The following is a 15149-nucleotide window of genomic DNA, read 5'->3' on the forward strand; positions in this document are numbered from 1 at the left end:
CTGTTCTCTTTACATACACCTTCAAAGCCATCACAACATCCAAACACGTTGAAGTAGCTGAGGTGACCGTCACAGCCAGAACCACAATAGGTTGGTTGATGTGAAAAGCGGATAACACCTTAGGAAGAAATTGCTGACGAGTCCTGAGTTCAGCCCTGTCCTTATGGAAAATTAAGTAGGGAGAGGAGCCAATTGTTTCTGAAAGAAAATAGACAAAGCCGAAATCTGGACTTTAATAAAGCCTAGGTTTAGGCCCACATCCATTCCCGACTGCAGAAAAAGGAGGAGACGTCCCAGATGAAATTCCACCGCAGAATATTGTCTGCTCTCACACCAAGAGACAAACTTCTTCCATATATGGTGGTAATGTTTAGCCGTTACCCCCTTCCTGGCTTGGATCATAGTCGGGATGACTTTGTCAGGAATCCCTCTCCTGGCTAGAATCAGCCGTTCAACTTCCATGCCGTTAAACATAGCCACGGTAAATGTTGATAGATGAATGGGCCCTGTTGCAGAAGATCCTTTCGAAGAGGTAGAGGGCACGGATCTTCTATCAGCATCTCGAGAAGATCCGTATACCAGGCCCTTTGAGGCCAGTCCGGAGCAATGAGGAGTCCTTGAACCTTTTCCATTTTTATTCTTTTTAGAATTCTTGGGATCAGAGACAGTAGAGGAAACACTTACACCAGTTGATAGACCCAGGGAGTTTGTCAGAGCATCTACCGCCACTGCTTGTGGGTCTCTTGACCTGGAACAGTACCGCTTGAGCTTCTTATTGAGTCAAGAGGCCATCATGTCAATCTGTGGATATCCCCACTGACGTGTCAACCACCGGAACACCTCCGGGTGGAGGCCCCACTCCCCTGGGTGCAGGTTGTGTCTGCTGAGGAAGTCTGCTGACCCAGTTGTCTACTCCCGGAATGAAGACCGCCAACAATGCCAGGGCATTCTTTTCAACCCAGAGGAGAATTCTTGACACCTCTGACATTGCTGCTCTGCTTTTCGCTCCGCCCTGTCAGTTTATGTACGTTACCGCTGTTACATTGTCCGACTGGACCTGAATGGCCTGATTCCGAAGTAGAGATGAGGCCTGCAGAAGGGCGTTGTAGATTCCAAGATGTTTATTGGAAGGATAACTTCCCGACTTGACCATCTTTCTTGAAACTGCACCCCCTGGGTGACTGATCCCCAACCTCTGAGGTTTGCGTCTGTGGTTAGCAGAATCCAATTCTGAGTCCTGAACCTCCAACCCTCGACGAGGTGAGAAGTCTGTGGCCACCACAGAAGGGAGATCCTGGCCTTTGGCGACAGACAGATCCTCTGGTGCATGTGAAGATGCGATCCGGACCATTTGTCCATCAGATCCAGCTGGAAGTGCCTCGCATGAAACCTTGTGTACTGAAGCGCCTCATAAGAGGCCACCATTTTCCCCAGAAGACGAATGCACAGATTCACCGAGATCTGAGTTGGCTTCAGACAGCCCGAACCATCAACTGGATTTCCATAGCCTTCTTTAAGGGAAGGAACACTCCCCGAGACTCTGTATCCAGTATCATTCCCAGGAAGGAGAGCCTCTGCGTCGGTTCCAGGTGATATTTTGGTAAGTTCAGAATCCACCCGTGATCCAGGAGTAGTTTGGTTCAGAGTCCAATGCTGTCCAACAACCGCTCCCTGGACTGAGCCTTTATCAGAAGATCATCGAGAAACAGAATTATGTTCACTCCCTGTTTGCGGAGTAGAAACATCATCTCTGCCATCACCTTGGTGAACAGTCTTTGTGCCGTGGAGAGACCAAATGGCAGGGCCTGGAACTTGTAGTGGCAGTCCTGCAATGCAAATCGTAGATAAGCCGGATGAGGCAGCCAGATCGGAATGTGAAGGTACGCATACTTGATATCCAAAGACACTAGGAATTCCCCCTCCTCCAGACCTGAGATCACCACTCTCAGAGACTCCATCTTGAATTTGAACACTTGTAAGTATGGGTTCAACGACTTGAGGTTCAAAATCGGTCCTACTGAACCGTCCGGTTTCGGTACTGAAAACAAGTTGGAATAATACCCCTTGTTTTGCAGATGAGGTGGAACTGGAACAATGACCTGAGTCTGTACCAGCTTTTGAATGGCGTCCTGTAAAGTTATACTTGCCTCTTGAGAAACTGGTAAGCCTGATTTGAAGAATCTGTGAGGTGGGAACTCCTGGAACTCCAGTCTGTAGCACTGGGAAATAAGATCTATGACCCAGGGATCCTGGCACGAACTTGTTCAGATGTGACTGAAGAATTTTAGCCGGGCTCCCACCTGCCAGTCCTCCGGGCATCGCGGACCACCGTCATGCTGAAGGCTTTGAGGAAACAGAGCTTGAGCTCTGCTCCTGTGAATCGGCAGTTGCTGGTTTTCTTGTTTACCTTTAGTGCCTCTGGTGGCTGTAGAAGAACCTCTGGTTTTGCCCTTAAAGTTGGCCGTCCAAAAGGACTGTAGATTAGGTCCTGAGTAGGCCTTCCTGCCTGGGAGCTGCAGAAGGAAGATACGTGGACTTACCCGCCATAGCTTTGGAGATCCATTTGTCTAGCTCATCTCCAAATAAGGCCTCTCCTGTGAAGGGTAGGCCTTCAACACCTTTCCTGGAATCCACATCAGCAGTCTACTGGCGTAGCCATAATCCTCTGCGTGCTGACACTGCCATAGCAGTAGTGAATGCATTATGCAATCCTATTTCTTTTATGGCTTGCACCATAAAATTTGCAGAGTCCTGTATTTGTTGCAGGAGTAAAATAATCTCCCCTTGAGGCAAGGTACCTAACTCAATTAGGTTACCTGATCATTTGGCAATGGCCTTAGTAATCCACCCACATGCTATAGTGGGTATCTGGGCTACCCCAGCAGCTGTATACAAAGATTTGAGTGTATTCTCAATTCTACGATCAGCCGTGTCTTTTAGGGAGGCTGCACCCGGGACAGGCAATACAATTTTCCATGACAGCCTAGATACTGATGCATCCACTATCGGTTGATTTTCCTATTTTTTCCTATCCTCAGGAGGAAAGGGAAAAGATGAAATCAGCCTTTTAGGGATTTGAAATTTCCTATCAGGATTAACCCACGGTTCTTCAAAGGGGGTATTTAGTTCCTTTGACACAGGAAAAGTGGCTGAGGATTTATTTTTTATATTAAAATAAGATTCCTCAGTCTCCTCTGTTACCTTATCAGGGATATGCAGAACTGCTCTGATAGCTTCTATGAGAGTCTCTATTCCCTGCGACAGAGTACCCTCCCCCACCTCTGAGGCCACCTCACCCTCCTCCATGTCTGACCCCTCATCATCAGAGTCAGACTGCAGTATATGGGCCAAAGGACGTTTCTGCGGACAAATGGCAGGGGACTGAGACGCTGGTTTGGGTACTGAGTCTCTGTTCATAAACTCAGTCATCGGGGAGTTGTAATGGCGGACTCAGTCAACACCTTTAAGAATGGGTTAGATAAATTCCTAATGGATAAGGATAGCCAGGGTTATGGTGTGTAGTCGCACACTATAGTTACTATGAAGAGAGGAATAAAACACAACGGCTGACATCAGCATCAGACAAAATTTAGACCAAAATAATCCTGCATAGGAGACTTTTTCAACCTTAGATACTATGTTACTATGATTTTCTTAAGTATTGCGTCTCTTTCTCATTGCGGGACAACTTAGTAGAAATACTGGAAATCATTCCCCTAATGGAATCCAGGCAAGCTGGCTCTGCCTCCCTAGCCTGGGAAGGTACACTGCACTGAGTACACTGTAGTGAACCCCCTGGAGAAGAGGAACACTGTGCCTTACATGAAACACACTCTTTGTCTGACTTACTGTGACAGTGACAGCACACACACAGGAAAAGGTTAAATGGACAGTTAACCCACAAAGAGCCCTTCAAGAGAGACACAGAGATAGCCTGGTGTGCTTAAAGTGGAGTCAGTCACCTTTTAAGTCTGTAATGCCAGTCTGGGTACTGTGTACACTCGTAGTGTACTTAGACTCAGTTCCCTCCCTCAGAAGCGGTGCGTCCGCACGTGTACTGAGTCTGGAGAGTCATCTGCCCCTGTAGAAGCCGTGCATCCCCGTACCCTCATGCCGCCATAATGGCTGATGACCCGCTAACCAGGACGCTGGCTTAGTACTCACCACTCTTCTATCTTCTGGCTCTGTTAGGGGTGGCGGCGTGCTGCGGGAATGTACGCTTGCCATGGTGGGGCGTGCGAATAGTTCCCTCAGGAGCTAGTGTCCTGTCAGCGGGGAAAGGGACCATTAACCCTTCAAGAGGTTGGGCCATTCCCCCCCTAAGTCCCACGAAGCAGGCAGACTGGTTCCATCCAGTCCTGCCTGAAAATAACAAACAGATAAAATAAATGCAGAAAACTTTTCAGGAGCTTCCAGCTACGTGACCGGCTCCTCCGGGCACATTTTCTAAACTGGTAGGTGGGGCATAGAGGGAGGAGCAAGCGCACACTATCAAATTCTTAAAGTGCCCAAGGCTCCTAGTGGACCCGGCTATACCCCCCATGGTACTAAATGGATTCCCATTATCCTCTAGGACATAAGAGAAATACAAAGAATATATTATAAATATCTTCTTTGTATTATTCTAATCATTTTTATAGTCAATACTCTGAAGTAAAAAGTCTATGGCAGGTGAGGCAGTGCCTATCTTTTTCACATATCTCTGATCAAAACTTACCAAATTTCCAGCAGCATATACTGCTGCACCTGTGTATAATGGCCACATGTACCCTTGGGCTCATATATTACACAGGGCCGGATTAAGGGCCTCATGGGCCTGGGGCTGAAAATGTTCAAGGGCCTGTGTGGGTATAGCCAGTGCCATGTTGACCATACACTATCAGTCCCATTGTCTCCCTAAATTTGTAAAAGTACAAAAATTGCTTCACTTTGTGTGGAAAATAGAATTACAATTTAATACTTATGATTTATGGCTGACCGTGTTGCTGCGCACCTGTTGGCTGGTCATCATAATGCTGTCATGATGATGGGCCTGTTTTTATGTGGAGGCCTGGAGCTGTAACTCCATCCACCTCATTGTTAATCAGGCCCTGATATTACATGTAAATCTGGCTCTAGTACTAGCCAGCACCTAGTACTTACCGCACGTCACTAGTACAACTCTTTCTGCATTGCTAACCTATTGTAAGAGCCAAGTAGTGATTTCTATCTCTCCACCCACAATCCCCAGTGACAGAGTATATAGTGTGTGCACAGGCATCAAAAGTTCAAGGCTTGGGGCTGACTATTTCGGTGAGGAGGACGGGCACATGGTCAGTTCTCATTTGTAGCAGTGCGTTGGCCAGCAAGATTGGGAGTGGTTGTGTAGATTAAATTTTGAGGATCAGGACACTGATGGAGGATGATGAGTGGTGGGGCGATAATAAAGAATGATATAGATAACGACAAAAGAGTTAGTGTAGAATGATGATGATGATGATGATGATGATGATGAAGTGAGTTTTACCCTGATGAAACGACTTGTGCATACCTACAGTATGCGTTAGAGTTATTATCTATGGGTCAGTGCTTACTAATGCAATCTGTGTGTAGCCAAGGCTTTTAGTGTACAAAGCTCATATAATCCCATATTATTATTATTATTATCTGTACAATATAGCCACCTGCTCTGCCAGAATCGCCAGTCCTTCTCTCAAGCAGAAGAAGCTAGTAACTGGTCCTGTATGATGGTACCTGAGATATAGAAATATTGGAAAATCAATACATTAATACAATCAGCACTGTTGTGTTTATAGCCTGAAAAGTATATTTAGCAAAATAATGCATTAATGAAGTCATGATTAATGCTAAAATCTGAAGATGCTCTAAAAAAATATATAAGCAAATAAGTGCTTAATGTATTTGGTGTATGCCTCTAGAGGCCTGCTCCAGGCAGCCCTGCTGCTTATTGCTTTTGCCATAAATTCTAAGAGTTTTCTTGGCTGTAATTCCTTCCTTCATATTTGTGTTCACTCCAAATTTAGTCCTTATGGTAAATATGATAGCTCAAAGCAATACTTTCCATAATTTATGTTTGAGATTACCTCTTTATAAATTTGGAACCACTGTAACTTGAAATTGGTCAGCTTTTTTGGGTAACCAAAAGAACTTACTGTAGAAGATAATGGGTCTGATTCAGAGGTAGATCCAATGTTGATTGTGTAAGCAGTGGAGTGATGTTTTGCTACTGCACATACACCAAAGCAGTAAAGCACATACGTGGTGATGGATAAGCCACAGGGTATGCACATGCCCAATGTGTTTTTCCAACTTAATTCTATTTCATATTCGTATTTCATATGGATATCAGCAGCAAATCATACAGTATTTAGTAGAATGAATGTAAAATATCTGAAGAAAGTTATAATTACATTACTAGAACTGTTCTTGGACAAATGGCAACAAATGGTTGTAATATAGATGATCTATTAGCACACATCTTGTTTTGATGTAACAGAGGAGGGAGTTCTGGCAAGTAAAAACAAGGTTTAATAAGTGATGAAATGATCTTAGAAATTCTCAGTTTTGTTGGTTCATCTCTTTATTGATGAGTTGTCCATACTTTCTAGCCTTCCCCAGGTGGCACATTACACAAAAGAGTACATGAGTGTGCTACTACTATTACTGTGTTTTATTTCTGTTTTAGTTGACAGAACTGTTTTGCATTTATATTTGTATGTGTCAGTTTATCACCATGTTTATTCATAAAGCATTGTGACTTTTCCTAATATTAAATAACATTTAATAATGTTCTGTCCTTGTTTCTTAGATAAGTCACGTGATAATCTTGCTTTATAGTGCTACACTTCATGCAGAGAGCTGTATGGTTGATAGCATCTCTGATTAAATTAGGTTGTAATTGCTGTTTAGGGTAAGTTAGGGAGTACCTGTAGATTTCCAAAGAGTGTCAGCTCTTGAACTAATTTTGAGTGGTGAAAGGACTTCATATTTAATAGTAAGTGGTAGATACATTTTTCTTGGCCTTTATTAATGTGTTTATGCAGGCCAGTGTGGTTTGTTTTAACCCTTCCAAACCCAAAGGTCAAAAATGCGCAGGTGGGTTTTGTCATAACAAGCACAGACACTGTAATAAATAATTTATATACAGTATATTGAATATATTATCACCTTTTAGACTGTGCAGAGCAAAACTTGCACTTTTACACATGTCCATATCATGCTGTGTGGTCATATGATGTCACAGTTGGAAAAATAAACTTGTTTGGTTGTTAGTGCTAAGTTATCCCTACAGTGTGCAATAAATAGATTGACTGCTCCACCAATAGGCTTTAAGTGGTACTGCAGCAAAACTGGTGTTTTTTTGGTTTTAATCAATCACCTCTTAAATATGTCATTATAACCCATGCTAGCTATACAGAAATACACATTTGAAAGTCAATGTATGGAAGTATTTCTGTTTTTTATCAATGTAGGGCAACTGTTCTATGCAAGTAAATATTGCATTTTGCCATTTACTAAATGTCAGATTCTTAAGGGCCCTACACACTGGGCGACATGGATGATCGATATGAACAATACTGTTCAAAAATGAATGATAAATCGTTTAAATTGTTCAGTCCGTATGCAGCAACGATGAACAATGCGCGTCCCCGCAGTCGTTCATTGTTGGTTGATCATCGTTTATACGTGCGAGCCAATTTGGACAATACAGATGTAATGTAATGTCATATCATCTAAATCGGCCATAGATATCGTCTAGTGCAGGCCTGGCCAACCTGTGGCTCTCCAGCTGTTGTAAAACTACAAGTCCCATCATGCTTTGCTACAGTTTTGCTATTCGGGAAGGCTAAAAAACTGTGGCAGGGCATGCTGGGATGTGTAGTTTCACAACATCTGGAGAGCCACAGGTTGGCCAGGCCTGGTCTAGTGTGTATGCAAAAATCGTTGTTGAAAAAAAAATCAGCCAACAATAATATCGTTAGTCGTCAAAATCGCTGAAATCGCCCAGTGTGTAGGGACCTTTAGGCTATTTAATTTGTTATTGTGAACTCTTGATATTGGGACTCACACTCTTGGTTTCCCATCACAGCCCCAGTAGTTTGAAAGCCAGGTCAGGTCCACATATAACGATGGTGGTTTTGTCTTACGGCTGAATATCTTCTTACTATGCAGAAATTGAAATCAGCAGTGTCACTGAGATATCCATGATAGCATTGTGGCAATAGTATACTTCTGTCTGTGTGTTGTTTCACAACTTTAAGCAACTATAACAAAATATAATTGTGACCTCACACAATCTTAAGTAGATCAGTTTATCTTTCGTTTTACATTTTTATTTTATATGCAAAGTGCTCCCAAAATAAATTTAAGTGGCAGCATATCTATGCAGATCATTTGTTAATATGGATTGCCCCTTCAGAGACCACAATTACTGGTGTGGCATGTATTTATTCGCAATGCTTTGGGCAATGGTAACTGACCATATGGCACCCGAGAGAGGATCTGCCTAAGGTTTAAAGACATTGACAGGCTTTCAGCAACCAGAAACGTCTGTGTAGACTGCAGAGTGGCCTATATGCAAATCACCTCAGGATTCTGGAGAGCTGCAGAAGTGTGTCTTTACTACAGTAGCTGCAGTCATGTTGAACAAAATGTTTCTATATAACAAATGGATGTAATAATGCAACATCCACTAGCCACATACAGCATATATATATATATATATATATATATATAAATAGACCATTTTTCTACAACTCTCACTTCAGTGGCCACTGGCATAGGTCTTGCAATGTAGTACCTTGAGCCCGCGAGGCTAAAGGTATGGCATATATATTTCATCTGAGATAAATGTAATTTTATTCAGGTACTCTTTAACTAGATGTGCTTGTAATATTACAATTCATAATCTACCAGTATATTTTAGGAGGGTACCTGGAGGAAGCCCATGAAAGCAAGAGGAGAATATACAAACTCCAAACAATTGGGGCTTTTGTGAGAATGAACCCAAGACCTCAGTGCTGTGAGGCAGTATTGCTAATCATTACACCATCCGTGCTGGGTTAATAATAAAACGGGTGCGGTACTGCTGCGGTGGGGGGAGGTGGGGGGTGCTGGTGCAGGGGTGCCCGGATGGGGCCTGGAGGTACTGCGAGTGGGGGAGGGGCGGGTAATGCTTCTCCTGCTGTCCTCCCTTTGGCAGTGGCTCTCCCAGAGACTCGCACAGCAGCCAAGCAGCCAGTCACTATTGTTAGCACCAGTGTCCCAACGCGCCACATCACAGGGAAAAAGATGCACTCAATAAATTACAGCTCCCAGCAGCCCTTAGCGCCGGAATGCTTCGGCACTAAGGGCTGCTGGGAGCTGTAGTTTAGTGCGTCAAGTTTCCTGTAATGCGGCGGGCTGGGACACCGGTGCTAACAATAGTGACTGGCTGGCAGAACTGACTGACTCGTTGAATCAATGTAAAAGGTGAGAGTGCTGTGCAGTGTCAGTGACACTGCACACCCACTGCACTGCACAGCACTGTCACCTTTATTGGTTCAGCATCCAGACATTACCCTTCACGATATCACCCACTCTATCCGTTAAGACCCGTACACACTGGTCGATATATCGGCCGTTCTCTTGAACGGCCGATATATCGCGGGACCGTCGGCCAGTGTGTACGGCCGATACGTCTGTGAACTCCATCGTTCACAGACGTATCGCGTCGGCCGCGCAGCACAGCCGACGGCCAATATATCTACCGATATATTGGCACGTCGCTGTGTGTGTACGGGGCGGTCGGCCGACCGCCCGTACTCATGCTGCGGCGGCCGGCGGTGATTGACAGCCGAACTGGGCGGGCGTGTGTACACGCCCGCCCAGTTCATGACGTCAGTCCACGACGGATCGGGCAGTGTGTATGCACAGCACACTGCCCGATCTGCCCATAGATATATCTGCAGATCAATTGATCTGCAGATATATCTATTAGTGTGTACCCACCTTTACATGAGCCATCTCAATGCTTCCAGGCCAGCAGCACAGGTGCTGTGTTGCAGAGTCAGGGCCTCTGGGGATCTGTGCGCGGCTGTGGCGGGGAGGCACTTCTGTGACATCAAGTGCAGAGGAGGCTCCGGGGCTCAGAGAGTATGCGGCGCAGGGAGGGCTATGAAAGCCTTCCTCTGCGCCGCTTTCATACACATCTATGCCAGTGGCCGCAGCAGCTTTTGTGCGCCGCAGCTAGTGAGTGGGGATTGTTGATGCCGAAGGGGCCAGGCGCACTGGCAGCAGGACATAGGATGCTGCAGTAAAAGGATATTTTTTTCCCTATCTACAGCGCAGAGACTTGCTTCATACCCTCCAACTGTACATTTTTGGCTGGTACAGTACCTTTTTTTATTGTCTGTACCGATTTTTGGCTCTCCAAACTACCATTGAAAGTATAGGAAAAGGGGTGCCTTTGTGACCACGCCCCATTTTCACATTTGTACATATTTTTATGTGTAATTGTTGGAGGGTATGTTGCTGCAGATGCAGTGGGCCTATTTTGCAGTGTGGGCCTGGAGCTGCAGCTCCATCAGCCCCATTGTTAATCCTGCTCTGGGTACATACAGCTGCCAAAGGGCAGATCCTCCCATTGGATGTAACCTGTTTGGGAGGGCGTGTCTTGCCCAATCAGCTGTGGACTGGGTGTGATAGACCTGCCGCTAACCCAATGAGAGCTCCTAGCCACGTCCAGCATTATACACACAGTCACAGAGTCACAGATCTATTATATAGGAGATGGCGCCATGATCTCATCATTTTTATTTTTCATTTATATAAAGAAATTGTTTAGGCCAGTGGTTCCCAAACTGGGTACCGTGGCACCCTGAGTTGCATCTGGGCACTTACATGGGTGCCCTGAGTTGGTGGTCTAGGACCAATTCAAATTACATTCAATCTAATAGGTAAACCCAGTAGTTGTGGTTTCCAATCATAAATTATATGGACAAAGAAGCAAATCCTGTCCCTTTCCACATAACAGAGCATACGGATGGCATATAAACACAGTTTACTTAATTTAATATTTCTTTCTAAATTTCTCAATAAGGGGGGTATTCATCAATGCTCGGAGAGAGATAACATTGTGAGAGGTAAAGTACTAGCCATTCAGCTTCTACCTTACACTTACAGGCTGTAAGCCTTATTCAAATTCAGTTGCAACTTGCTAAATTGCAAATCGCCCGATTATCAGATGACTGCGCATGCGCTGTGAACGCATTGCGCATGTGTGACCCACGATTGTAATGCAATCGCATCTTTCCGGGATGTGATCACAGTTTGATTGACAGGCGGCGGAAGTTCGTGGGCATACACATGCCCACGAACTTCCGCTGAGGAAGTGGCTGAGGAAACACAGGCGTGCCATGGTCGTTTTCGGGATGTGCATCTGACATCAGCTGCGATTCCTGCAATTAAAACATGGCGCCTGGTGTGACTATATTCTCATTATTCTGAGTAGCCCTGGGTCATCGCAATGCCCAATTTCTGCGTATGCATCACAGTTCTGCGACTGCATACGCAATTTTGCGATTGCATCAGTGGACATCTTTTCCCTTTCTGGGCGGCTCTTCATATGTGATTTTTTGCAGAAGCAGGATTGAGAAAATTGCTATTTCTGTCTCAATATAATCAAGATGAATAAGGTCCTGTGTTTGAAAAATGACAGGAACTGATTGGTTGGTACATTATCTCACATTTTTTTGAGATCCAGAGTATAATACGTCCAAGCTTTGATAATCACCCCCCTAAGAATCTTTTGGCCTTGGGGAGCCGTGAAAATAATTCTGATACTCTTCTAGAGCATCATGATTCTTAAAAGTTTGGGAACCACTGGTGTAGGCATTTGTATGTTGGTGGATATGGCTTTACTGACATCTACTGGCCAAAGCCGGGATCCTGACAGCATCCCCTTAACAGATGCTAGACCCTCTTTATGCATACTGTACCTCGCTGCGTCACTGAATGAGATGGGTGCTGTGCCTGGTGGGGCATTTAATACTTTTTGAGATCCAGAGTATAATATATCAATTCCTAGGAGAAACAATGGTCAGAATGCAGTAATAAAATATGAAATATAAAGGTTAACATCAGGAAAATGATTTAATTTACTACCAGTTATTTATACAGTGCACACATATTCCGCAGCGATTTACAGAGAATATTTGGCCATTCACATCAGTCTCTGCCCCCGTGGAGTTTACAATCTATATTCCCCACATGTATGATTTCCATACTAGGATTCTGTGAGGAAATCCACGCAAGTACGGGGAGAATATACAAACTCCACACAGGTAGGGCCATGGTGAGAATCAAACCCATGACCTCAGTGCAGTGAGGCAGTAATGCTAACCATTACACCATCCGTACCATTTACAGGTATAGTTAACCTAGAATGAGCACACCATAGGACAGTAGTTACAAGCCCGTCAAAATGATGGAAACAACAGCACACTTAAATTGCTCAGTTGGGCGCCATGTAGTGGCGGCCGGCGCACAAAACACTTGAATTCCCCCATAGAGGCGAGGAGCAGCATTAGCTTTTTATTATATAGGCTATACAGTGATGCCAACACAATCCTTTTCACTTATACAGAACAATATGTTTCTTTTTCTGGTGTAGACTGTTCTTTTACCAATTCTAAATGGTATCTGGAGGATAGCTCTACAGTGTCTACGTAGACAGTCAATAGGTAGACACCATATGGTTGACATGCATTAGGTCGACAGGTTCAAAAGCTCGACATGGCAATGATCGACACACAATTGGCCGACACGTGTTTTGTTTTTCATAGTTTCCTAACATTTGCTTATTTATTTTATTTATTATCAGTTTCTTATATAGCGCAGCTAATTCCATTGCACTTTACAATTGGAAACAATGATAAAACAAAACTGGGTAATAACAGTCATAGAGGTAGGATGAAATTAAGTGTTAACCTGTGTCGCTCCTGAGGCCGACCAGCCACAGCAGTCCGGGGGGACCCGCGCCCCAGAAATCCTCTCCCCATCTGACAGTGTAATATACATTTGTGCAGGACTCACCTTGCTCTGCATGCAGTCTAAGAAATGTCAGGAACCTAATTAATAAAAACAATATATGGGACAGGTGGGCGTGGGCAGTGGCGTCACAAGGCGGGTGCGGGGTGTGTGGCCCGCACCCGGGTGTGACACCTGGATGGGGGTGATACCAAAATGTTGGCCCCTCCAAAGTGATAGGAGCCAGGTGTTGCAGTGTGAAAGTCTCCTACAGCACCCGGCTCCTGTCATAAAAGAGGAGCCGACAGCGCAAGGAGACTGTCTCCGGGGGCAGCCCAGCATCCCTGGAGATGCTGGGCACGCCCCCAGAGGGACCGATTTTCGTGATCCCAGCAAGGCCACGCCCCTATATATAAGGCCCTGCCCCCTTTTTGACGCGAGCGCCCTGGGAGATCATGGGTGCGCACCGGGTGTGGGTGCTATCACCAAGCAGAAGGGGTCTTTGGCGCAGGTCCCCATGGACTACTGTGGCTTGTCGGCCTCCGGAGCATTCATTTTGTATTTCCTTTCATCCATATTGTGTGTGTTGTTTCAGTGTAACTCATTTCCCACCTTCACTTCTCACCACATTACCTCACACTATTTTACCACTGCTATTTTTCAGCAGCCTCTCTCACTACACTATCTTCAATTTATAATTTATCACCAGCGTGTTGCCTTGGGGTCGCTCGGCTGCTTGGGTTTGGGGGGTGTCCCTCGCCCTGGACTTGTACCCCCCAATATGTTAGGGACTTGCCCGATTAATGAGGTCACCTGGACTTTGGTGGGCAAGCCATTATTTATGGCCAAAACTATGCAAAAACATCACTCAAAATGCAAAGTTTTATTGCAATGATTATTATTAATCAATTGGTATTGTTTGAATTGTGCACCTGCAACCTTGTCTTTGTATGCAGTACTGAATGGTTTTCGCAGGGTCGCACCTCTCATTACCGGTGTGCACCCCAGGATCCCTCCCTGTATACCTAAGTCTCTCAAGTAGTATGGAGAGGGAAAGGAGCCGAGAGATGGGACAGTAATTTGAGAGAGTAGCTGTAGGAACAGAATTTTTCAGAATGGGAGTAATACTTGAACAGTGATGGAAAGATACCAGTAGCGAGAGAGAGATTACAGATGTTAGTTAAGGTTGGGATGAGCACAGGAGACAGATTTACTTATTTGTGAAGGTATAGGATCAAGAGGAGAGGTAGCAGAGTAGCAGGATGAGAAGAGTGATGATACTTCATCTTTATTTGTGGGATTAAATGAAGAGAAAGTGCCAGAGGTATCAGGTATGGATTTGAGCAGCTCTCTTGCTGGATTTTCTATCCACATAGACTACGATTGGGAATAGTAACCTGTGGCAAGTGCAGTGAGCCACCTTGCCCAAAGCATGGCGAGCGAAGTGAGCCCACGAGGATATATGTCTCTACTAATGGTTGTTGCGTATTACCAACATACAAGATTTGACCCCCCCAAAAAAAATTGAAGAAACCATTTGTGTGTCAACCATGTCATGTCGACCTTTTGACCTTGTCAACCTTTTGTACAGTACCTGTCAACCTTAACCTCTGTCGATCTTTTATCTGTTGACCTAATACATGTTGACCATATGGTGTCGACCTATTGACTGACCTAGAACCTAAAGATCTTCTCGTATACCACACCTTTCTAATCTGTGCCAATCAACAATGCTTAAAGGGTTTGCATAATTGAAATGTAAAATCAGTTTTATTAGTATATGTGTCAAAGTGTGATGCATCTTTTCATTACTGTGGACTCTAGTCTGTATATAAAAATGGGTAACACGTATTGTGCCCATCTGCCTTTACTGTCAGAGACCTCATTGCCTTATGCCTGCCTCTGATTTGGTGCAGAGTCTCTTATATGTATAGCACAGGGGATTGCTGTATGCAGGGCCGGTGTAAGGTCTCTATGCACCCTAGGCAAAGCTTCAACCTGGTGCCCCCTGACCTGCAACCCCCCTGCAGGAGGTGCATCAGGGCTATGAGGAGCGGCCGTGGGGGCGCCCCTCGGGAACCATAGTTACAGCCGCCTCCTATGTGCCTTCACATGACTTGATGTTACTCATGTCGGCACAG

General features: G+C 44.9%; 1 protein-coding gene across 1 annotated transcript in view; it reads right to left on the reverse strand.

Moving 5' to 3' along the window:
* AGXT (alanine--glyoxylate aminotransferase) overlaps window positions 1-15149 on the reverse strand; it is a 103075-nt gene that overhangs the window by 23987 nt on the left and 63939 nt on the right. The window contains exons 6-8 of the mRNA XM_063915777.1: window positions 11979-12063; window positions 8069-8164; window positions 5664-5733 (exon numbers count right to left, since the gene is read on the reverse strand). Coding sequence (XP_063771847.1) covers window positions 5664-5733; window positions 8069-8164; window positions 11979-12063 — 251 coding nt within the window. The remainder of the gene's footprint in view (window positions 1-5663; window positions 5734-8068; window positions 8165-11978; window positions 12064-15149) is intronic.

Source organism: Pseudophryne corroboree, chromosome 4, assembly GCF_028390025.1.
Source record: "Pseudophryne corroboree isolate aPseCor3 chromosome 4, aPseCor3.hap2, whole genome shotgun sequence".
NCBI classification, from domain to species: Eukaryota; Metazoa; Chordata; class Amphibia; order Anura; family Myobatrachidae; genus Pseudophryne; species Pseudophryne corroboree.